Raw genomic sequence first — 24,494 nt, 5'->3', positions numbered from 1 at the left:
AGGCGGGAGCACACTGAGCCAGGCATTCTGCCCAAGTCCACCCCATCCCCAAGGTCCCTGAGGGCGGCCTCCCACGTACTGTACCTCTCCAAGCCTCTGGACTGCTTGCTCTGCAGCTCATCTGGGCTGGACTGGCTGCCATCCTTGTCTTCTCTTCCCAGCCTCTGGGCCTGTAGGCAAGCAGCAGGGGAAAATGCATATTGGGGAGGTCAGCATTTGGGTGCCTTAATTCTCCAACCAATTCTTGCACCTAGGAGGAAGTACTGAGAGGTGGCTCTTGAGTAGGATGACCACTCGGGACACAGAAGAGAAGGCCCCTCTACTGTATCATGGGCCCCCCTAGGGCTTTGGCTAAGCCCCCAGGCTCGCAGCTGCTGCCAGGGCTGGCCTGGCTGGCCTAGGGAGGAAGAGCCAGAGGCCACAGCCACTGTCTGCAGAGCCAGAAGCCAGAGACTACAGGAGAAAACATACAAAAAAGAAAATCCTGCCTCCTGTCATCGAAAGCCTTCACTGGCAGTTGCAAAGAGAAAGCTGAGACATCCGTGAACCCTCAAATGCACAGAGGCCCAGCCCTGCAGCATCAGTGACAGAGACACTGCGATGATGGGCAGAAGTGACTGAGGCAGCAGCCAAGCACGTGTGGAAGAGGAAGGACCCTGGAGAGATGGGGACGTGGTGAAAGGAGAGAGTGCTATATTCCAGACAGAAAAGATACCATCTGGGCACCCGAAGGGAGGAAGATAGGGTGCTCCACTGCTTCACTCCGGGACCCCCCAAAGTACCCAGGTCCCATCAGTAGCCATCGATGCCCCCTTCCCAGTCAGGGACTGATTACACCATGTATCCAAAAAAAAAAAACCGCAACCCAAAAAACAAAATCTCATGGGGGCGGGGCGGGGGGGGGGGGCGGCCAAAGGGAGAGAGAGAATCTCAAGCAGACTCCACACACAGCGTGAATCCCAACACAGGGCTCGATCTCACAACCCTGAGATCATGACCTGAGCCAAAATCAAGAGTCAGACACTTAACCAACTGAGCCACCCAGGTGCCCCGCCCCCCCAAAATCTCATTTTAAAGCTTGGGTGTCTAGGTAAATCTAGCAAGCTGGTGAAAAAGAGGGCTATTGTTGAGAAGTTCAAATATTTCCTGCAGGGGTGGGGCCTCAGGGGGATGGCAGTGTTGTCGGCCTGGACTCGAGCTCTTGCTCTATCACTTTCTAGCTGGGGAGTCTGTCTCCTCCACTATAAAATGGGACAGTAACCCGCAGCTCACAGGGCTCATGGTGAGGATTATGTTAGCTCATGTACATAAAGCCCGGCTCCTGGCCCAGAGAAGGCGTCCCACAAATGCCAGCCCCCCTGTTCCTGCTCCTCCCCTCTCCCTAGCCTAAGGCACAAAAACCCAGCTCTACCAGGGCCAGTCCCCATCCGAGGACCCACGCTCCCTCTGTCACGCTGACGGGAGCCCCGTCTGTTCTGGGACATCAGGGTTAACGGGAGAGGTAGGGCAGGAGACTCCATCTTCACCCATGGGGTTCTGGCCGGGCTGGCCTACGGCTGTGTCCCCAGCCCTGTACCCACAGCCTCCCACGCCTCTCCACTGGCAGCCGGAGCCCCAGCAGCTGGGGCCGACGGTACCATCTGGATGGGCAAGGAAGGGCAAGGCCTGAACTAAAAGCCAGCTCCCCCAAATTCCATTAAAAAATAGAAATGCTGCCTGGGAGTACCTCCTAGTGCCTGTGGCAGAAGGCTTCCTGCCAGGGCTGCCAGTGCTCATGGCATCAGCCTGGGCAGAGCTTGCAGCTGACGGCGCCCCTACCCGCTCCTTCCAGTGTTCAACTCACTACCGTCTCCCCCTACAAATCACACCACGCTCAGCAGAGAGCGCCCTCTGTCACTTTCAAGGAAAAAAATAAAAAACCACAGGCCAATCTATGTAACAAACTAAAATGTAAAATAGATAACAAAGTGGGGCGATCGTAATAAAAATGGGGGAATGGAGCCCTGAGTCTGAAAGGATGACCTTCTTGGCTTCAAGGCTCCGTAAGGACAGGATCTGTGTCTGAGTCATCTTTGTACCTTTCTGGGGGCCAGATGTCCCCACACAGAGCTTACATCTAGGAGGGAGACAGACCCAAGAACCATAAAACAGAAGCAGCAGCACTAAGGGGAGCAAAGGGACAGAACGATTCATCCTGCCTGGAGGAGGTGACATCAGAGGTGGGCCTCCAAGACCGAGAAAGAGCTTGGGACAAAAGGGGAAGCAGCAGGGCAGGTGGAGCAGTGAAGGAAGTGGGTGGTATGCCCCAGGAACGGTGAGTGGTGGGTGCGGCTGGTGTGTGGCAGGTGGGCTGAGGGGGAGCCTGCAGGGGCTGAATGGGCCAGGTTGTAAAATGCCTTGAAATCCACAGTCTATAGTACTTTGCACATGAGCAAGTGGTCAACCCTCAGTTGCTAAATAAACGGATAGACACATAGATGTATGTTGTGGTGGGGGAGGGAGGATGACCTCATTCATAGCAGCAAAGAGCGGGAATGATTGGCAGCCCATCGCACGCACAGTCAGGGCCAGGCCCTATTGAATTAGAAGGGAGGGAGCTTCCAGAAATGCACCCTGGGATGGGCAGGGTTCTGCTGGGGCTTATCCGCCACCCAAAGAGACTCACCTCCCAGTGGGCTCCATCCAGGACCGGGGAAAGCACATCAACATCCAGCAGGTGCTCTGAGATCTGGCTGCGAAAACCAAAGTCCTAGAGACAGTGGAGGGGGAGGTCAATGCTGCCCCCGTCACAGCGTCCACCAGGGCCTCTCCTCTGCCTCCCCGCCTTCCAGAAAGGTGCCTACTGCGGGCCAGGCACTGTGCAAAACATTTCCACATCTACTAGTTATTCTCATCTTCAAAATAACACTATGAGTAGTCCAGAAAGGTATGTGATACAGCAAGTATAATGGTCACTGTAGACTCTAAGTGGTAAGGATGTATGTATTCACTCGAAAATCCTTTTTTCTGTATGTCTGAAATTTTTCATAATAAAACCATAGGGGAAAAAATAAGCCCATGAGACTGATACTCTTATGGCTTCTCACGGGGAAGCAGGTCTGAGAGCACACGTAATTCGCCCAAGGTCACACAGCTCAGTAGCAATGGGGCTGGTGGGTCAGATGTGTCCTGGGCTGACTCCAAAGCCCAAGCTCTCTGCAGGACACACGCTGCAAGCATGTCACTTTCCAGCTGTCTCACCCTCCTGGTGCCCAAACAGGGTGCCAGGAGGGAGGCCAAAGTGCCCAGCAGGCTTGGAAGCGAGGCCTGGTGGGCTGATCACCGCTTGCTCTTTTCCCCTTCTCCAGGGCCCCTCTGGACAATGGGGATTAATTAGTGGTGCTCCCTCCGCAGGCTTCTCTTGGGGACGGACAGCAAGTGCCTACACCAGTGCCAGCTGCCTGCCGCCCTCTGGCTGCCACAGGACCCTGATCCTGCCCCCTCCAAGCCTAAGAGGCCTGCAGGGCTAAGTGAAGGATTGCTACCTGACAGCGTGCTAATAGGGACAGTTCTGTCATCAGCCCTGATAAATGGCAGGAGGCCCAGGCCTAGGTCTGGTCCTGCTGTCCCATGGCTTCCTCCACCCACTCCCATAGAGAAGAAAAACGCTGATAGACACACTTCTCCACACGGGGACTCCCTTAGGGGAGATGGAGCCCTTGCTTCCAAGAGTCCTAGGACATGGCTATTCTTCATGATGGTTTTTGGCAACAGTGACTTTCCGCCTGCCCTTCCTAGCTTGTGGGTTTTGTTTTTGTTTTTGTTTTTTTGGTGACATTTTCCTTTCAGTTTGAGTTCTACTCCACTTAATGTAGCTGCCATCTGCCTCCTAAGCCCATGGTTCAGTGAGGGGCTAGAGCACACAGCCTCCTAATTCCTCCACACCCCCTCCTATCATTACTGTTCATCCCTGACCCTCTCCCGCTAATCCCTTCCCTTTGATCTGCCTCCTCCAAACAGATGGAGCATGGTTTCCAGAAGTGATGTTCTGCCAAAAAGCACCCTCAACTACTCCCCATAGATACAGACCTGGCAAATGAAGCCAGGAGACAGCAGGCTGGGTGGAAGGCCTGGGAAAGAACGACCATCCATCCATGCTGACATTCCAGGACAATGTCTTCTCTTTGGAAATGTAACCCCAGCATCCCTCCTAGCTACAGCCTGAGGACTGGTCCTTGCCATTGCTTGGTGATCCCATAAACAAACAAACAAACAAACACACACAGACACACACACACACACACACACACACACACACACACCGGTCTCTAACCTCCTAGATTCATGTAATGTTTCTGCTACAGTCCAGAGGCTCTAGACCACATATCTCCCAGACAATTCACACTGCAGACACAAGAAAGAGTAACGATCGCTCATAGTTACCTGAGGTCTATACGCTAACGTTTTACATTCTTTACCTCACCTTCTTCTCACAAGAAGCCTATGGAGTAGGCAGTGTTACTGTTAGCTGATGGGTGGAGAAACGAGAGTGAGACAAGACCCAAGTCTGAATTCTAACATCCCCACTTCAAGCTGTGTGATGCCAGGCAAATGAACCACAGGGACTGACAAATCCACGCTCTTCACCCCACTCTGCTGCCCCCACCTCAGACTCACCAGGCCCAGGAAGGACTTGGGGTCAGAATCGGTGGAGTCCAAGAGCTGTAGCTCCTTCACGTGTTCACTAATCTCCAACTCCTGGGGAAACAGACCCACCGAGAAGTTACCCAGAGCACAGCACAGAGCATTGGGATCACCACCCAGGGAATGCTGTTCGGGCCATGGTGCCAACACAGGGCTGAGCCCTCACCAAAGTCCACCTCTTCTGGAAAACCTGAAAGAGGGCTGTGGACCCTCTCCTTCCTTCTGGACACATGCATCAGCCCCCACCTCACTGGGGCTGAACAGCCCAGCTGAGCCCACATTCTGACTGAGGTTAACAAGGATATACACATGTAAGGAGAGCCAAGTGAAGTGGAAGGGAGACGGTTAGGAAACTGGCAGTAGGGAAGGTTCATGCTGTCCTAAAAAACAGAATGCGAGTATCTTTCCCAGGAAGCTGCTTAAAGCTCTTTAAATGAACTCCCTCACCATCTACCTGGAAGAGGAGCAGGACTAAGGGACGGAAAACTGAAAATGCCAAAGGCACTGGGAAGTACTTGTGGGCATTTGGGTCACTGGCCCGGTCTTGTCAAAGCAAGACTCCCATGGCATCAGAGAAGTTTTCTGGTAACCTAACTGACCGCTGCTGGGGCCAAGTACTCCCCTGGTCCCCACCCCCTCAGTGTCCTCCCCTCTCTACAGAAACTCTGCAGAAACTCAGACTACAGCAACCTTGACTGGCTGGTGTCAAGAAGTAGAAGGGGGGAGGCAGGAAGAGAAAGTAGGTACAACAGAAGAACAAGAATGTCCCAGGAGGGTGCCAATGGAAAGGCAAATTTCTACTGACTTGCTAATGCCAGCAAGTTTGGAGTTTCAGTCAGGCTCTGGCTGCCTGCTGGGTCTGGGCAGATGTGTCACCATGAAGGGTTCTGGCTGCTGGTGACAGCCCACTGCAGGGCCTGCAAGTGAAGCGTAGGGACAAGGATCTGCACCGGGCTTCAGAGAGCAGCATAGGGAGAGAGCAGCAAGTCTCTGGGGCACAAGGGGACTTACCTTGCTCTGGTCTGATCTGCTCTCTTTGGGGTCGGAAGCCTCCTCCATGGCCTCGGCCTCTCCCTTCCTGGGATCCCCCTCTCCTGCATCCGCTGGGTCCTCTGGTGCCTCCTTTTCGTTGGCTTTGGCAGGCTGACTGCCCCCAGGGTCCACCCCGTTCCTGGACATCCCAGGATCACTCTCCTCATCCGTTTCTTTTTCCAGGAGCCAAGCACTTGCCCCTCTTCCCTGCTGCCCTTTGCCATCAGCGCTGCTCAGACTGCTGTCTGCACCCTGGCTGAGGAGCTTGCCAGGAGTGGGGGGCCCTGCAGCATCGGAATCCAGAGAAGCATCCTTCCTCTCTTCTGGCTGGCTTGTTCTCGGAGACTCCTAGGCAGCAGCAGACCATGTCGGACAAGGAGGCATCAAGAATTAATAAAATGATTTCAGAGACTTGGAACAAAATGGAACTGTCATTCCTTGACTCGTACAGGCCAGCGCTCCAGCTCTGACACCAGTGGTTATCAAACACCCCAACAGCTATTTAAAACCCAGATTCCTCGTTCCACTCCAGATCTACCGAATCTAAATGTCTGTGGTGATTTACAGACACCCAACCGGCCCCGTCCACTGACAGGCGTGGAAACCAGTGCACTGAACTCCATCACCGCCTACCATGTTCTCAAGGAATAAATGTCTCATTCCAGCCCCAGTAGCCAAATCACAGGATTGCAGACTCAGAAGTCAGTATTTACTTTTTAGAAAGTCAGTATGTATTTACGATGATGATGATGATGATGGAAAATCACATAAAAGTACCAAAGTCTAAAATTTCTGTTTTTTCCATTTTTAAAAGGCAGCAGGGAAATAACAGAAGGAGAGTGCCCTTCATCAGTAGTGACGAGGCTGGCTCTCCCCCTAAAGCCTCCCCTGCACAAGCCACCCTCTCCGCTGCATGCTCCGAAAAGCAGAAGCCAGGACAAGATTTACTGGGGGAAATGGCTATGAAGGATAAAGGGGTTGGGAGACCTTCGGAACACAGGTCTGACCTGTGACGGGGGAGCAGGATAGGGGTGGCTGAAACAGGCAAAGCCTCAGGCCTCCGCCTGGTTCTGAAAAAGTCTTGGCCTGCACTGCAGAGTCCCACGTCTGCCAGAAATGGTCCTGCTCCCAGGCCCGTTGTTCTCTGTGGACAAGCACAGCCCTGGAGCCAAGCTGGATCAAAGGTGCCCCAGCTTGAGGCTGTTATTGCTAGGGTCCCCTCGGCAGCGTCTCTCAATAGGAGCACCCTGTCCAGCTGCCTGGTTCTCATGTACAAACCCCACTTTAAAGACTAGAAAAACCTTGAAAGCCAGCCAAAGTAACAAAAGAAACCCCTTCCTCGAAATATAGCCAGCGCTCTCTCCTGGGTTCAGAGAAGCCTTCCTCCCAGAAAACATCACTTGGGCTGCTGGTGTGAACGACTTCTGAGCAGGGACTTTTGACACTTCCAGGTTCCTCACCCTGGAGACTCACGCAAGGAGCCTGGTGACTGGAGTCCAGAGGTCCCCGCAGACGCTCTGAACACAGCATTCATCCATGCTGTCTGTTAAAGGATCTATTGAACCCGAAGACGCGTCCATCCGCCTACTGACCAGCCAACCCAAACTTTCCAAGGATGGTGAAGAGAGGCAGGAAAGCAGAGCAGTTCAGAGCTCAGCTTCAGAGACAGACTACTTAGGTTCAAATCCCCACCCTTACAGGGACCTGAGGCCCATTATTTAACTTCTCTGTGCCTCAGTTTCTTCCTCTAAAATATGGGGACACAGGAGGACCTATCTCACTGGGTCTGGGGAGAGATTAAATGAGTTAACACTAAGTGAGCTAGAGAACAGAGAACAGTGCCCGGCGGACCCTAAGTGTCCCATAAATGTTCCACTAATGTTTTACTGTGAGACACACGTGGTCATTCCCCGGATGCCTTCTACGTGCCAAGCACTGCCCTGGGGACCCATACAGGAACAAGACATAGATCCTGCCCTGAGTATGGAGAAGAGTGAAATGCCCCAGGCAGCCCTGGTTATGAGCCTCTGCTGCCCAAAGCAAAGGGCACTGGACACAGTGGTGATACTGTCCCGGCCCCAGGCCCAGGGAGAAAAGCAGGCAGTGAAAGAGAGAAGGGGAGGCTTCCCTCATGCCTTGGCAGCTCGAAGGCAGGGTACCCTCCAGTGCTGCCCATCTTCCCAACATCTGTAGCCTGCGGCTTTGGGAGAAATCCGCCGTGACCACTGAGCTAAGAGAAAGGGGGGAGGTGAGCCCCTCCTCCTCAAAAGCGGGAGGAGCAAAGTGAGGCCAGGCCTGCTCATCCCAATCCTCGTGACAGTGGCCAGCACGCAGCTGGGGTGCACTACCCGGTCTGAGGGGCTCCACGGACCCCCAGGGGGTGGGAGTTTCTCAGGGTGACGGAGGGGTGTCTGGCAGAGCCAATCCACCCGTGTCGTGCTCATCTCATGAAGAGAAAAGAACAACAGACCTTGCATTAGGGGACAGAGGAGGGTCAGATCACCAACAGCCACGGCCTTCAAGATAAAGTCCACATCTGCTCACATGGCCCAGAGCCTTTCCCGCCCAGCCCTGCCTGCTTCACAAGGGTCCCGGGCAGCCACAGCCCGCACGCGTCCTCCCGCCTGTGGATGAACCTGGTGCCATTTCACTACCTGGCCGTGCATGTTCTTTTATTTATTTTTTCCTTATTTCACTTTATTTAGCCAACAGTCACACTCTGAGCCCCACCAAATTGCTCCTCCAGCCTCACCCGAGGGTCTGCTGAGGGAAGCTCAGAGGGCGACCCGGAAGGCCCGGGCTCCCCAGTCTGCCTCCTCTTCCACCAACACACGCTGCACAGCACAGCACAAAATCACTGCTTGTATCCGCAGGCACCCCCCAAGGTTGCTGGGGGGCCCTCCAGTGTTCAAGAGCCGCCTGCCAGGGCCCAGCTCCAGGCAGACTGCCCCTTGCTCCTGAGATGCCATGCACATTCTACACACACACACACACACACACACACACACACGATCTACCCGGACAAACTCCCACTGGCCCTCACAGTATCACGTCTTCCAGGAAGCCCTCCCTGACCCCCGGGGCAGCTGTCCTGAGATGAGCCTTCCGGTCCCGTCACAACAACTACTATAACACCACTGCTGATTTCCCCTGTTTCCCTCACCAGGTCAGCTCCCTGCCATCCTCAGTGCCTAGTTTCTGGCACATAAATGCACAGCAAATACTTGTTGATTGAATTTTTTAAAATGAGTGTGTCGTGTGGGCCTAGGAGCTCCGACTTTGTAAAATGGAGATGAACTATTCATTTCACAGGGTTACAAAGGGTTTAGACTATTTGTCACAGTGCTTATTAAATGGAAAATGCTAAACAAATGTTAACTGTGAATATTCAAGACGAGGGAAAAACAAGTAACCTTCCAAAAGTCAGAGGACAGCAGATGCAGGAAGAGACCCCCATTCCTAGGCATGAGAGGAAGCAGTCAGGCGACAGGAACGTTAGGCCAACTGTGTGCCATTCTCACGCTTAAATTCTTCAAAAGAAGATTTTCCCATGATGGAGCTTATCCTCTTCTGTCTACCTGAACATTAAGATATTAAAATATGGCTACTATAAAGGAGTTTGCCTTCTCTGAGCCCGTGTCAACAAAGTGCAACAACTCAACAGCCAGAGGTAGGTCCTGCGGGTTGGGAGAGCAGAGGGAGACGAGACATTTATTGCAGGTGGCGCACAGTGCCTGACTGAGAGTATCGGGGAGAATGCATCCGACTCCGTACCCCTCTCCCTTCACTTGGCCCTGCTCTTCATCACAGCGCAAGCCGAGGCCTGCCCAGGATGCACACCGCAGGCCCCGGTGTACCGTCTCCTGCTTTGGTGTTCTGGGCGGGGGGCTGTGGGGGGACACAGGCCAGGGCGGGGGCCGCACCCTCGGCACCACTTTGCTCTCCGCTCATCCGTGCTCAGACTCCTTCTATCTCCTCCTGTCACAGCCCCAGGCCCCTGAGTATCTCAAGGCAAATATCTGCTGCCTTTTTAAAAACAACCTTGTCATCTGCATGAGGAAGGCGGTGCCGGTAAGAGCATTTCATGAATATTTAACATACCCCCAAAAGCTACGAGGTCTCCAACGCTGTAGTTCCCTCCTTCCTAGAGCACAAAGGCGGGCTTGGGAGGGAGAGAGTGGAGGATGGGGGAGTAGAGCCCCCCAAGCCAGCCATCAGTCAGGTTATTCACCACGTCTCCTTCCCACCCAGTTGGTCTCAATTCTTTGCACTGCCTGTTGTTAGCGCTTCCCAACCACACTGACATCATCCTGTGATTTCTAAGCCCAGCTGCCTCCCTCTCCTTTGAGCCGAGGATGGGTTCTCACCAGCTCCACCAGGCCACACGCTGCCTGCTCACCCACCCTGCTGCCTCCCATCCTCACTCACACCCATTCTCAGTGTCTGGTCCGTGAATCATCCTCTTTGATTCTATAATTGACAAAAAATGGGTTTACACTGAAGGCAGGAGAGGGGAGGAGAGGAGAGGAGAGGGTGAGAGAGAGAGAGGGAGAGGGAGAGAGAGAGTGAGAGCGAGAAAGAGAGGCATTCCTGCCATCCTACTGCCCTCTCATGGAATCACGAGCAAAGTGACTGGACAGCACAGAGACAGGGTAGAACACACCAGAGCAGGAGCCCTCCATCTAGGGCCGCCCAGGATGCCCAGGAACGGGAAGAAATGGGTAGCTCAAAGGATCCAAGCTCTATAAACACGGACAAAAACCATTTTCAAAGGGTGCGGTCCAAGCAGAGGCAGCTTTGTCTATCCTGAAACCCCTGTTCATCCTCAACACTGACCTTCCACACCAGGAAAAGCCCTCCTAGTTCCTACCTGGGGTTCGAACGCAGGAACCCAACACTCCCTGTGGCAAAAAAGAATGAGATCTGCTGGGATGCTAGAGACAGGGGTGGGAGGTGTATTTAACACCTCCCATTCCAGACATCTCCCCCCATCACACTGGGTTGTCTATTTTTATTAAAGAGGTTATAAAAAAAAATATGTTTAAAAGCTCCCACTCCCCCAGAGAAACATAGAATCGTCAGAAGGGAAGCTTCTGGAAATCCATGACATGTCAAAGAAGATCCCTTTTTGTTGACATTTGTAATCCATTATGAAGTAAAAATTAACAAGTTCAAAGTCAAAGTGCATCATGATTGATCCACAGTGGGATCCTCAATCGGCCAGAGGACAGCAGGGACCAAACAATCTTCCCAGGGCCTGGAACAGCCAAGGGAAGGAAACAGTAGAACACAGAGCACAACACAACCTGCAGGGATTCCCCTCCTTGTCCCAGAGGGGCTCACTCTCCTGGTTCTCTCAGCCGCTCAGCAAAACATACCCACATCCTTCCTATGCTCCAGGCATGGGACAGTGCTGGCCATATACACATGAATCTCTACTCCCAATTTGCTCAGTCTCATGGAGAAACTTTCTCCTTTCTCTGAGAGCCAGTTAAGTCCTCTTGATGCCCCATTCCTGCTCATGGTCATCCTTCTCGGCTCCAAACCTGAGCTGCTGATCACATCGGCAGTATGAGGCCTTCATGGCCGATGAGAAGAAACAAAGTTGTCATTTCAGGGAACCAAACACACTGAAGGCTTTGAATGGAATGCAAAGAGACCAGGCCCCACTCACAAGTTTCAAAGTGGACACGGATCAGGCTGATGATAAAGATGGGACACTCGGGAACACAGTGTCACATTTCACAGCAAGTGTTGAAGTCACAATCAAAACGTATCTGATTGGGCACTGCCAAAAATGTGGACAGTCTCTGGGGTAAAAATGGGGACATAGTTCTGAGAAGAAGTATAACAATAAAACAGAGTCTGCCCTATGGCTAGAGCTGGACCACCCAGGAAGACCCAGCTACAACTCCGGGCCTGTGGGCCAGCATCCGCAACCTCCACCCGCCAAGACGTTAACCCTGGCTCTTGAGGTGAGCTGAAGACCAAGAAGTACGAGTCAGAAACAATAAGAGCACGATAAGGGATAATAAGAACACAGTAAGAGATAATAAGGAAACAAATTTAAATCCACGATACAGGCACTGTTGCTTTACTGGTCAGCTTTGCGATCCTTCTAATAAAACGTGAGTGATCAGTTTCATTTGAAAGTGTTGCAAGTATGTGAAAGAATTTTATATATTAGACTTATGAAAAGCTTAATTCAGCTTGCAATCAATATCTCGAAGTTTGGGGAAATCTGAGCTGCTGACGTCATGATTTACTGGTTGTATGAATACCGTGAGGATATTGAGGGAAATCTTAATTGCTAAAAACGAATAAATTGGACATTAGACAAAGGGCATACTATAAAACCACATTGGGGGGTTGTAGGTATTATAACACCATGATGAGTTCTGGGTTTTGTTTGTTGTAAAGAACTTTCCGGTGGCGATGGAGGACAGACCGGGGGACAGAGATTAGAAGTGACAGGACTACTGTGGGGAGAGTCTGGAAGCTATTCCCATCCGGAGTCTGCACTTCTCAGGCCCTGCGCCTTTGCTCAAGCTGTTCGCTTGCCCAAAATATCCTTTACACCCCCATGTCTAAAACTTACCTACTCTTTAAGAGCCAGGTCAAATGTCATCTCTTCCAAGACTTTCCTGATCTCCAGGCAACTCACGTCCTTCCCCTCAGATCTCCCCTAGGCCCGGCACCTGTACCAGCAAGAGCTCTCTGCACACGCCGCCCTGCTTTATGGCTGCCTAGACAGTCAACACCACAGTGAGCACTCGCTAAACGCCAAGGACCTGCTGTCCTTGCTCTCTCTCCAGCTGCAAACTCCATGAGGCCAGCCCAACCCATCTTACCAACCTCTGTGTCTCCACAGGGCCCAGCACAGTGGCCAACGTTCGACAACTGTGAAGACTCTGGATGTCACACCTCTGTTCAAAACCTCCAATGGCCCCCAGTGCCTGGGGACCCCAGGGCAAACTCCTCAGCTGGCACTTAGGGCCTCCATGATGCAGCCCAAGCTACCCCCACAGACCGTCTCCCACTCGTCTCCCACAGGCGCTCTGTCTGCACTCCAGCCAAAGGCGACACCCTCACCTTCCCCAACCTCGCCCTGCACCCTCTGCCTCTGCCCGTGCAGGGCCCTGGATGTGGGCTTCTCTCTCCCCACTCACCTCTGCCCGGCCAGTCCTGCCCACCATCCTTCCTGGCTCACCTCACGTGGCAGTTTCTCAACAAAGCCCTGCCTGGTCGATCCACGGAGCTTGGAGACCCCAGATCCTCCTCTCTGTGGTGCTCCGTCTCACCTCCCTCACAGTTTCACTGCCTTCTACTCTGTTTTCTGGGAATGGAAGCCTCTCTTCTGTGAGGCTGCAAACCCTCAGGGGGCAATAATCCCATCTAATTTAGGCTTGCAGGACCTACAGCCCCCAGCAAAGTGCCTCACATGGCAACATTCAACCACTGGTGGTTATCTGGCAAATGCGCGGATGAATGGATTCCTATTTCCCTTTGTGCTTCCCCAAACTCCAAAAATCCCATCTAGACAGCACTGAGACAAGACAGTTCTCTTTCCAAATCTGCATCCCCCAAGGAGAAAAGCTTAGGAAGGACGGAGGGACAGACCAGGCGGAGGCATTTGCTTGCAGGGCTTCAGACTCTTACCTCATACTCAAAGTCACCCCCCAGTGCCCCAATATCCAGGTGCAGGTTCTTAAGAAGCTCACTTGAGCTGCGGACACTCTGAAAACAAACATGATTACAGGTGGTAAGTCAAGGAAATGGGTTAGCCCAGGGTGAGAGCCAAGAAGCTCCTTGTTGGTTACACTGTCTGGGTGAGGTCTAGAAAGTACATGGATCGGGCAAGAAGTGAAGCTGTGGGCTGGAAAATCATTTTACTTATTTTTAAAGGAGCAGAGTTGGCCAAAAGGTGGCAACAACCCAAGTGTCCATCAACAGACGAACGGCTAGACAAAACGTGGTCTGTTCATACAATGGATTATTCGGCCATGCGTGCTACAACATGACGCTCCCTGAAAACACACTATGTAAAAGCAAGCAGATATAAAATGGCAAATATTGTATGATTCCACTTATATGAAATATCCAGAAGAGGCAAATTCAAAAACAGAACATAGGGGCGCCTGGATGGCTCAGTCGTTAAGCATCTGCCTTCAGCTCCAGTCATGATCCCAGGGTCCTGGGATCGAGCCTCACATTGGGCTCCCTACTCCGCGGGAAGCCCGCTTCTCCTTCTCCCACTCCCCCTGCTTGTGTTCCTGCTCTCGCTATCTCTCTCTCTGTCAAATAAATAAATAAAATCTTTAAAAAACAAAAAAAACCAAAGACACAACATAGAACAGAAGAGACCACAGACTGGGGAGAGGAGAGGGCTTGGGGGAGTTACTCTTTTTTTTTTAATTTTATTATGTTATGTTAATCACCATACATTACATCATTAGTTTTTGATGTAGTGTTCCATGATTCATTGTTTGCGTATAACACCCAAGTGCTCTTTAATACCCATCACCAGGCGAACCCATCCCCCCACCCCCTCCCCTCTAGAACCCTCAGTTTGTTTCTCAGAGTTCATAGTCTCTCATGGTTTGTCCCCCCTCCGATTTCCCCCATTTTTCCCTTCTTGCTATCTTCTTTTTTTTTTTTTTTTTTTAACATATAATGTTGGTGGAAATGCAAGCTGGTGCAACCACTCTGGGAAATAGTATGGAGGTTCCTCAGAAAGTTGAAAATAGAGCTACCCTATGACCCAGCAATTGCACTACTGGGTATTTACCCCAAAGATACAAATGTAGGGATCTGAAGGGGTACGTGCACCCTGATGTTTATAGCAGCAATGTCCACAACAGCCAAACTATGGAAAGAGCCAAGATGTCCATCAACAGATGAATGGATAAAGAAGATGTGGTATATATATATACAATGGAATATTATGCAGCCCTCAAAAGGAATGAAATCTTGCCATTTGCAATGACGTGGATGGAATTGGAGGGTATTATGCTGAGTGAAATAAGTCAATCAGAGAAAGACATGTATCATATGATCTCACTGATATGAGGAATTCTTAATCTCAGGAACAAACTGAGGGTTGCTGGAGTGGTGGGGGGTGGGAGGGATGGGGTGTACCTCATTAATGGGTACAGAGTTTCTGTTTGGGATTGCGAGCAAGTTCTGGAGACAGAGAGTGGTGATGACTGTCTAACATTGTAAAGGTAATTAGGGCCACTGAATTGCACGCTTAAAAGTGGTTACAATGGTAACTTGCACGTGATATATATTTGACTACAATAAATTCTTTTTTAAATAGCACAAAGGGTTTCCAAGGCAGAAAGAGGATTCATCATTACCTGGTTGTCACTCTCCACCTCATCCTCCTCGTTGGTCTCCTCCCCTAAAGCCAAGAGGCTGAGAGCATTCTTGTCCTCATGGATGGAGCCCAAGAGACCCTTTGTATAAGCAGAAGTCTTGAGACCCTGTGAAGGCTCCAAAGCAGAAAAGGAAAGTCAAGGGGCGTGCTAAGGACCTGCAGAATGCTCTCCCCACTCTTTTTGTATGTCTCCCAGCACAAGTCGGCCAAGCCCAGGAAGCTGACCCCAGCAACCCCAGCTCACATGGATCCCTTCCTAACTCTGACTGCCCTAGCTGTAAGGATTGGGAAATGAGCACTGCAATCCCTCCCCCTCCCCCCCCGCCCTGGTGGGTCTATCCTCTGCAGCCCAGAGTCCACGTCTAGCATCACACAAGTGTGATTTGCCTTCCCAGCTTCCCAATTTGCCCATGAACTCTGAGGACTCGGCCCATGCCCTCTCTTTCTTATCTATGGGCCACCGTTCCTAGCATGGTGCACAGAGACCCCAGGGTCACTAAATACACTGAATGCGAGAGAAACCATTTACCAGCATGAGTTCTCCAAGCGGACCAGACTCCACTGAGCTCCCTAGGCTCACACTTTGCGATCCACGAAGAGCAGAGGCCGGGGCATCCACAAGGCCTCTCAAGGGAGCCAGGCCCCCAGGAGGGACATGGATTGGGGCTAATGAGGAGCCGAGGGCCTGGACAACACAAAACATCTTGTTACAAACCCAAGAAACCACATGGCTCTCAGAGTGCCAGAGACAGATATAAAAATAAAACATCTAAATCCTGCCCGCTCAAATTTAAACCACCTCCGTTCAGAGGCTGCTAATGAAACACAACATCCAGAAATTACCATTGTGCCAACTGTGTGAGAAATCACAGGCTGGCTTGCTGATTCTCCTAACTCCGCTGCTGGTGCACAGCGAATGGTTTGCTCACATCTGGCAGATACCGCAGCGGGTTCTGCTCCCCTTTCAGAAGCCACATAGGAAGTGGGGGGACAGGGGGAGGGCAGAGACAAAAGCCTCATCTACCAGAATGAGAAGTCTCAATAGAAGAAGTTTAAAACTGATGAACCAAGAAAAAGCAGTCTAAGCATATTATTTACAAATGTGGAAGTACACAGCAGAAGAAAGCAGTTGCCTCTGGGGAGGGGTACACACACCAGAGAACTGTATTTCGTTATACGCCTTTTGGTACTATTTGACTTTGTTCAATATGGTCATGTATTACTTTAATTAAAATACATATCAACTATGAAAAAAATACATGGGGGCGCCCAGGTGGCTCAGTTAGTTAAGCGTCTGCCTTCGGCTCAGGTCATGATCCCGGGGTCCTGGGATCAAGCTCTGCGTTGGGGTTCGGGCTCAGTGGGGAATGGGGAATCTGTTTCTCCCTCTCCATCGGCCCCTCTCCACTGCTCATGCTCTCTCTCTCCCTCTTTCCTCTCTCAAATAAATAAATAAAATCTTTTAAAAAAATATACATGAATGACAAAAGAACTCTCCTTCCCCTCTTCCACTGACAAGGAAGGTAGCTGAATGAAGCCTTGCTCAAAGGACTGACCAGTTTCCCTGTCCTCACGCCAGCCAGATGAAGGCTTCTGGCTAGGGAGGATGGGAAAAACCACCTGGGAGTCAGAGTTTGCAAGACCTCAGCTCATTCACAGAATCCTGTACTCAGTTTACTCGTCTGCAAGACAGAGATGATGGGTGTCTTGCCACTTAAGGTCTGTTGGGAAGTTCAAAAGAGACAATGAACGTGAGGAGCACATGAGAGTGGTTCAGGGCTACCCAACGTGGAATGGCCATTAGAGGGATTCACATTCCTATAGATCGGGCTGAGCAGCAGGGGCAAGGAGAGCATTCTGGGGACAATTTACAAAAAGCTCTTTAAAATTCATTGCTCAAACTTAAAATGTATAAAACAACACAAAACCACTCCTCTCTAATCCCAAGGGGACTGAAGAGAGAAAGGGGAACCCGGAGGAGGTCAGGCTGAGAACATGCAGGTGGCCCATCATCTCCTCCACAACCTGGGCTGGGGGCCCAGACCATCGGGCAGGTTCTGACCAGGGCCCCTTCCTGCATGGGAAGGGCAGCAGATGCTCATCTGAAAGGGGGATAAGAACCACTCCCGAGCTTTTAAACTCCCAAAGCACTGCCTAACCATCTGGCCTGCTGTAGAGTACTTCCGGTGGGCAGAAACAATCAGACTGGCCCACATAACCCAGCATCAGGTGCTAGGCTCAGCCCTTACATGCCATCTCTCCTGTTCTCACGACAACCCGGGCCAGAGTCCCTACAAATGGACATGGTGGAGATGAAGACCTCTACTCACAGTCACAGGGCCATCTGGGGGGCGGGGCGGGGGGGGGAGCACAAACACGGGACTGGACCCAGGGCAATCTCCAAACCAGTACTTTACACCACCTCTTGGTTGTGGCCAAAAAGGAGCCCAGGAAAGCTTCTCTGAAGTAAACTGGGAGCAAACGGGTCTGCTCCTCTTGACTTCAGCCCTCCCAACCAGCCCCAGTCTATCAGCAACCAAAATTCCTCCCACACTATTTACAGAAAAGTACAGACTCCTCACGTGGCTAATTTGTGGGCGTGCCGGGGGCTTGAGGGAGGGAGACAGGCATGCTGAGAGCTCCGTTCTCCCAGGCCTTTACCAAATCAGTGGTTGGCAGGGAAATAACACATCCCTGGCTCCTAGCTGGTCATCTTCTAGAGCTGGCCATTAACTCTATGGGCTGTGCATGGTCTTGTCCTTCAGGGGGGGTAAACTTGCTGCCATTGGACTAATTAAAACTTTCAGGATCATCTGCCGCTTATCCGGTATTTATTGTGCTAACAGAGAACCAGGACACTCCAGCAATTAGAAACCAGAGGGAACAACTGGGTAAAGCCACAACTGGGTGACAGCAGAAGAATAGCTGGGGAAATTCAGATTGATCCCCAAGGTCTCTGCTCCAACTTGACTTCTTCTGAATGAAGAATATGGTGTGACTCGTTAAAGGGACAAAGGGTCAGAATGACAGGGAAAGCACAATCCAATGTCAAATCCCCGCAGTGGAGGAAGTAAAGGTACAAACAAGGTCTGAACAAGCCTGACGCAGGGTAGTCACGTGGTTCCTGGGACCACCCTGGGAAGCAAGGAGCAGAAGCAGCTCACCGGATGGTAGAGAGATTCTGGGCTCCAGCACCCTGCCCCCCACCCCCTGCCGTGACTGTATTAACTTTCCAGTTCTGTATGATTCCAAGAAGGGACTAAATTGAGAGCTTGTGAGGAGGGTGTCTACTTGGGAAGCCTCCGTCCATAATCAGCTGATGGGAAAGGCTTCCCAAATCCTGGGAAGGTACCAAATCCTGCCTGAGTGCCAGGATTGGCGCCACCTTGCTCACCTTCAAAACTGATCATCTGCCAAGCCTGTGACCCACCCGTGAACTAAGTCAGCTCCAGGGAAGGGAAGGCTAGATCCCCTCAGCCACTGTCCAGCAGGTGACGGGTACAAGAAACACGAAATATACGTCAGCCCACAAGACGGCCAGCCTGGGTAGTTAAGGGATCAGTGGTTACCAGGGGAGAGCAAACAATAGGAAAGCAGGCCTGATGGCTGAGTAAAGACGTCAGCTCAACCTGCTCCCTCCCTGCCAAGTTCACGGAGGCCCACAGGCCATACTTGCTAGGAAGCCTACCTGGTTGAGAAGCTGCATCTTGCCTGGCTCTGCAGCAAGCCCTCTGCTGGAACTCAGCTCGATTAGCCCCTGCCTGAGGGGGCTGCTGCTTGGCTGGAAACAGGCTTGCTGAGACACCTCCTGCCCAGCAGGGGCAAGAGCCACCTCCTGAGGATGCTCCAGCATCTCTCGCCCCCAAGCCAGAAACCGTGAGTCCCTCTCCATGGCTCTGACGGCCTCGTGCGCACCCTCACTAGGCATCCCGGAAGACTCGGCCGCCATGCAGCACACCACGCCGGCGGTACCTTTACATGGCGTCTCCTGCATGCTCTCGGGCAGCCCCAGGACCTCCAGCCGCCTGGAGATCTTGACCATCTGCAGGATGTGCTGGTAGAATCTCTGATCTTCAGAGTAGTCTTCACTCTCTGACTGCTCATCGGCAGAGCTCTGCATGTGGGACAACTGGAGTCCCAGGAAGGGGCTGGAGCGCTGCTCTCTGGCTCCGGGACCTGACTGACCCCCCACGCCCTGCTCAGACCCCGGAGAGCTCTGCACGTCCCAAGGGAAGTGGTTCACCTCACCCAGGATCTGAGAGCCAAGGCAAGAAGCTAGGCTGCTGCTTTCCAAGTCAGGCTCAGACCCACTAGGCCTCCTGTCTTCTTCGGGGGGCTCTAGAGACCCGGGGGGTTGTCTCTCCTCACCGGCAGGGGAGCGTCCAGGGGCACTCCCTGAAGGGCCATTCTGGGCCAGCTCTGATGCCAGAGGATCAGGCGGCATTAGGAAGAGCTCCTGAGGCGGGTCTTTAGCTATGGCCCCTGGAATCTTGGGGTCATCGGGTCCTGCCTCCTGGCAGCTCCCGGGGGTGTCCTTGTTGACAAGCTTGGAGACCTGTCCCATCCACAGTCCCGGGGGCTCTTTCCTCCTCTTCCCCTTGCCCACGCTCCCACCTTCCCCAGACATGCCCTGCCGGCTCAGGCCGTCGGCTGGGCCGCCATCTAACAAGAGCAGCCGGCTCTTCCTGGTAGGCTGCATGTGGTCAGAGGAACACAGGGACCGGGAATGGTCCTCCTCAGGGGACGGTGAGGGAATGGGGCTCTGGCTCTTGTCTCCCCCGGGGCCAGTGGAGCCCCGTTTGGACATGTGGTGGTCATGCTGCTCCCCTTTTAGCTGTAGGCCGGTGATGGTTTCAGAAAGCTTTGAGTGGACAGAGGCCTGGCTCCTGCCTTCCAGCACATCCTGTCCATTCTGGAGGGGCCTGGTGTTCTCAGGGCCCAGAGCGCTAAGCTTCTGCTGTCTGGTCCTCAGTTCCAGCTCTTCTATTTCAGGGTCTGAAAACCCCAGGTAGATTTTCTCTGTCGGCTTCTGGGGTTTCCCCAGACCCTGCTGATCACCCAATTCTGTCCTGCACTGGGCTGGGGCCCTGCCTAAGATTTTCTCCACGTCAGCAAAGATCTGGTGGTTGCGAGAAGTTTGGCCTTTGGAGAGTGGCTGTAGCTTGCTGGGCAGGGTGCCCAGGAGAGGCCAGGGGGTGTCACCCAGCACGCAGGGGCTCCTCCCTTTCTTAAAGGAGCCCTCACTTCTAGCCTGCATCTCTTGGTCTGGGTCCAGATCAGCAAGCCCAGGTGCTGGGAGAGGGGATGGGCCACGGAGAAGGGAGGAAGAAGGCAGAAGTCCCTGCTCGGGCTGTGTTTCCTAGATGGGTACATAAACATGCAGAGAAAACGAAGACAAAGCACTTCTGATTTATACTTGCTACCTCAGCCCTTGGCAAGCCCTTAGCAGAAATCCACCCTCCATTTAAAGGAAAACACAAACCAAGAGGGGAAAAAAAAAAAAGCTAAAAACTCCCTTGGGCTTCATTGTTTTCTGGGCCCTAGTTTCCCTAACTATAAAGAGGAAGCTAGACTAGATCAATGGTTTACCCCCCTGCTTCACGGAACCTGCCGGTTGGTTCCACAGGGTACCCCAGAGGCCACTGTAGCGTACAGGTAATGGGGAAGGGGCGTCACCAGGACCTACTCCCCAAGGTTCACTTTTTCTTGATACACTGGACCTCCACGGAGGAATTGACTGGAAGACAGGGCTTCACCAATCACAAAGGTCTGAATCACCAACCAGATATCCCTAAGGTATCATCAGGCTCTCAGTTCTGTGACTGGTGAGTTTCATAAAATCCACCTGCCTTACCAAAGACCACCAGAAATTGTCTAAGAAGGGAGAGAAGGGAAACACGGCCAGTGAGCTGAGCCCTGGGAATTCCATCTAGGTCTTCCAGCAGAGACGTGAGTTGGTACTGCTCAAGAGAGGTCCACACCAGTCAGAGAATCTTGGGTCTCAAAGAAACCCTAAAAGATAGACCTCATCCTGCAAACATTCACACTAAGCTCCAGCCGGCCTATGCATGCACACCACCAGAGAGCCCAAGCCACATGAGCCCAGGTCACCCACCTGGCTCAGGCCTGCCCTCTGGACAAACCCAGGTCTGAGGCACTATCCTGAGCCCTGAGATCCAGACTGGCAGCCCAGGGCTATCCAATCATCCTCAGCTCCTGAAACCACAAAGGAATCCTTTTTAACAGGGAGCTCCAAGCACTTGCTCACACACCCAGAACTCTGTCACCCAACCCTCTACCCCAGAACCCTCGCCTCGTTCCCTCTCTCACCTAGTCATGCCAGAGTCTGCCCAGACTGATTATCATTTAAAGTGGTCCTGGGCTAATGAAAAGCCCATTATCCATCTTTGGCCTTTCAAACACGTAACATCAGAAAATTCAACCGATTTGGAAATTACCCGTCCTCTTTTCTCTCTCTGGAGGGATGGGCTTGTTATCTTATTTCTTGGGATCGTGAGTAGCAATACATGGGGGGGGAGGGGGGGTGCACAGGGAGGAAGGAGGGAAGAGTATCTGTAGAACTTGGAAATGCTGAAAAAGACAAATTCACCAGCAACCATCCAATGGCAGAACTGATGCCTTGGGGAAGGAAGGAAGATGTGACGAAACCTTCACTGAGAAGCAAGCACTAAGCATGGCGGGAAACAGACCACAGACAGCAAGCAAATCAACTGGACAAATGAGAGGGTTGAAAAGATATTCTCAATGCTCCCCACCTGGCTGGCCTGGGTTCCTATGGGGCCTCCTTCTCCTCAACGTGCCCCGTCTGCCCCACGCCTGCCCCACGCCTGCCCCACGCCTGCCCCACGCCTGCCCCCCATCTGGGTGAAGAATCCCTGGGCCTCACGTCAGGGTGGCTCCAAGTCTTTGCTTCTCTACCTATAAACTCAGGGCCATAACTCTGTCTCTGAAGTTCAGACACACTGGAGGGACAAATAAAACAATAGGCGCTTTCAACTCAGAGTAAAAAAAGCTACCCGAGACCAAGGTAATCACGCTGCCGTCAAATTTCAATTATGCACCACTAACCGAGGACGCCGGCAAAAAAGACAATCCACAGGAGCAGATAAAGCCCAGAGCTTTTCTCATTGGATTTGGAAGGCACTGGCGTTCTGACAACTGAATTAGGGCTACATCTGACATCTAGGAATTTGCACCACACTGGGAAGGCCTGGCTCCGAAAGGAGAGGGAAGACACTCCGCTCATCTGAGTTCTCCGTCAAGTGCCCCCGGCCCCCCACTCTCCAGAGGGGCAGATGACCCCACTTCCTGGACTGCTGCAAAGCACCATGCTCAGCAGACTGCTCTCGCTCACTAATCCTACTACATAGCATGTGCTTCCCAAGGGGGATAAAAGGAATTGTTTAGAGGCAGTAAGAATTTCTAGAAGCTAAAAGGAAAATTTGCCAGACAGGCAGAATGAAGGTGATGTACTATGAAGAAATCACTGTATTATTGGTGCTGTTCTTAACTTCCCAGCTGGAAACACCTAGAGGTTTCGAACATCCCCTGAGGTCTCAGCCCTGGCCTCTCTGGGAGCTGGCAGCCACGAACTCACCAGCGGACTTTTGGGGGTCTCTTTGTCCTTCTTGTCTTTCTTTTCCTTTTTCTTTTTCTTGTCTTTCTTCTTAATGGTTCCAGGAGCTGACAGCTTCCCCCGCTCTTGGATCACCAAGTTCCGATAGTGCTCATCACATGGATGGTCCCACATGGACTGCCCGTTGGCAAAGTTGAAATAGTAAATATCACCTGTGATATCCTGGCTGTGGAGAGCAGAGGTCAGGAGTTAGTCCCTGCTCAGGCCCACAGCTACTTAGGGGAAAAAAGAAAGATGGAGAAGAAGGAAGAACGGCATGAGAGGGGCAGGAGAGAGAAGAGGGGAGGACAGGAGGACACGGGGAGGATTAACACAGAATGGAAGGGTACCGTGTGGCTAAGACAGGAGTTAACTTAGATAGGAACAAAGGATTGGGATACCTAAGGACTTCTCTAGAAGAAGACGTATAATCATTGGGGTTCCTGGGAATTCATGCTAGACTGGAGTAGGAATAAATTTGGTTTTAGATGGATAAGTACAGACGCGATGGGATCTTGGAGATATATTCTAGGCTCGAACTTGCTTAATATTTTTATAAATGGTGTAAGGAAGAAGAGGCATTGTGAAAACCCTGGTTTTGCAGAAGACCCTGAACTCACAAGAGGTGACAATCCAAGCCAGTGGGGATCAACAACAGAAGAAAATAACGTAGGGGCGCCTGGGTGGCGCAGTCGGTTGAGCATCTGACTCTTGACTTCGGCTCAAGTCATGATCTCAGGGTCATGGAGACTGCTTAAGATTCTCTCTCTCCCTCTGCCCACCCCCCCACATTCTTTCAAAAAGAAGAAAAAGAAAATAATGTAAAAGGTGCATTTCAAGAATCTGTGTTTCAGGGCTGCCTGGGTGGCTCAGTCGGTTGGGCAGCTGCCTTCAGCTCATATCATGGTCCCAGGGTCCTGGGATCGAGCCCTGCATCGGGCTCCCTGCTCGGCGGGGAGCCTGCTTCTCCCTCTCCCTACTGCTCCACCTACTTGTGCTCTCTCTCTGTCAAATAAATAAAATCTCAAAAAAAAAAAGGATCTATTAATAATCCATTGGGACAGCTATTAGAAAAACAAAAAACAAACCACACATTCACAATAGCAATATAAAAAGACACAATACCCAGGAATAAATCCAAAGTGTGCAAAATCTTTATAAAGCTTTACTGAAAAGTCAGGAAAAAGGAAAAAAGAAAAAGCATTTGGCGAGACAGTCCATGTTCCTGAATACAAAGACTCAAGTCTGGGGGAGCCTGACTGGCTCAATTGGCAGAGCACACAATTCTTGATCTTGGGGTTCTGAGTTCAAGCCCCACAATGGGTTGCAGAGACCACTTTAAAAAAAAAAAGTCTATAAACATGCTGATAATCTTCAAATTAATGTATAAATCCAATACAATCCCAGTAGAATCCCAATCAGGCTCCTTATAAAACTTGACAAGCTCAACTCAATTCCAATAAAAGAGAAAACATGCAGAAATAAGCAGGAAAAATATCAGGAATGAAAGACAAAAAGATAACAAATGACAGATAAGCAACATGAGAAGATGCACAACATCAGTGACCATCAGGGAAAGTGAGAATTACAAGCGCAGCGAGATATCGCTTCACACCCACTAGCATGGCTGCTACCAAACAAGCAGGAAAGAACAGGTGTTGGCGAGGATGTGGAGACGCCGGACCCTTGTGCACTGCTGGTGGGGACGGAAGGGGGTGCAGCCACCATGAAAAACAGTATGGCGGCTCCCTAAAAATTAAAAAA

At 51.7% G+C, this 24,494-nt stretch overlaps 1 protein-coding gene across 10 annotated transcripts in view; it reads right to left on the bottom strand.

Annotated features, from left to right (window-relative positions):
• Window positions 1-24,494, bottom strand: part of CEP164 (centrosomal protein 164) — a 66,137-nt gene that overhangs the window by 25,416 nt on the left and 16,227 nt on the right. For 5 of the 10 annotated variants that reach the window (XR_004302233.1, XM_032427856.1, XM_032427860.1 and 2 more), the window contains exons 4-12: window positions 22,713-22,917; window positions 18,783-20,453; window positions 15,624-15,779; window positions 15,075-15,209; window positions 13,375-13,452; window positions 5,695-6,063; window positions 4,657-4,737; window positions 2,666-2,749; window positions 85-170 (exon numbers count right to left, since the gene is read on the bottom strand). Coding sequence is in view for 9 of the 10 variants with exons in the window: in XM_032427856.1 (XP_032283747.1) it covers window positions 85-170; window positions 2,666-2,749; window positions 4,657-4,737; window positions 5,695-6,063; window positions 13,375-13,452; window positions 15,075-15,209; window positions 15,624-15,779; window positions 18,783-20,453; window positions 22,713-22,917 (2,865 nt within the window). In the remaining variant the exon portion in view is untranslated. Of the gene's footprint in view, window positions 1-84; window positions 171-2,665; window positions 2,750-4,656; window positions 4,738-5,694; window positions 6,064-13,374; window positions 13,453-15,074; window positions 15,210-15,623; window positions 16,298-18,782; window positions 20,454-22,712; window positions 22,918-24,494 lie in introns of those variants that run through there. The other 5 variants (XM_032427864.1, XM_032427865.1, XM_032427858.1 and 2 more) reach the window with 4 other exon arrangements.

Source organism: Phoca vitulina, unplaced genomic scaffold (genome assembly GCF_004348235.1).
Source record: "Phoca vitulina isolate PV1807 unplaced genomic scaffold, GSC_HSeal_1.0 scaffold38, whole genome shotgun sequence".
NCBI lineage: Eukaryota > Metazoa > Chordata > Mammalia > Carnivora > Phocidae > Phoca > Phoca vitulina.
Note: the sequence above shows the minus strand (reverse complement) of the source record. Positions and strands in the feature narration are given on the sequence as shown.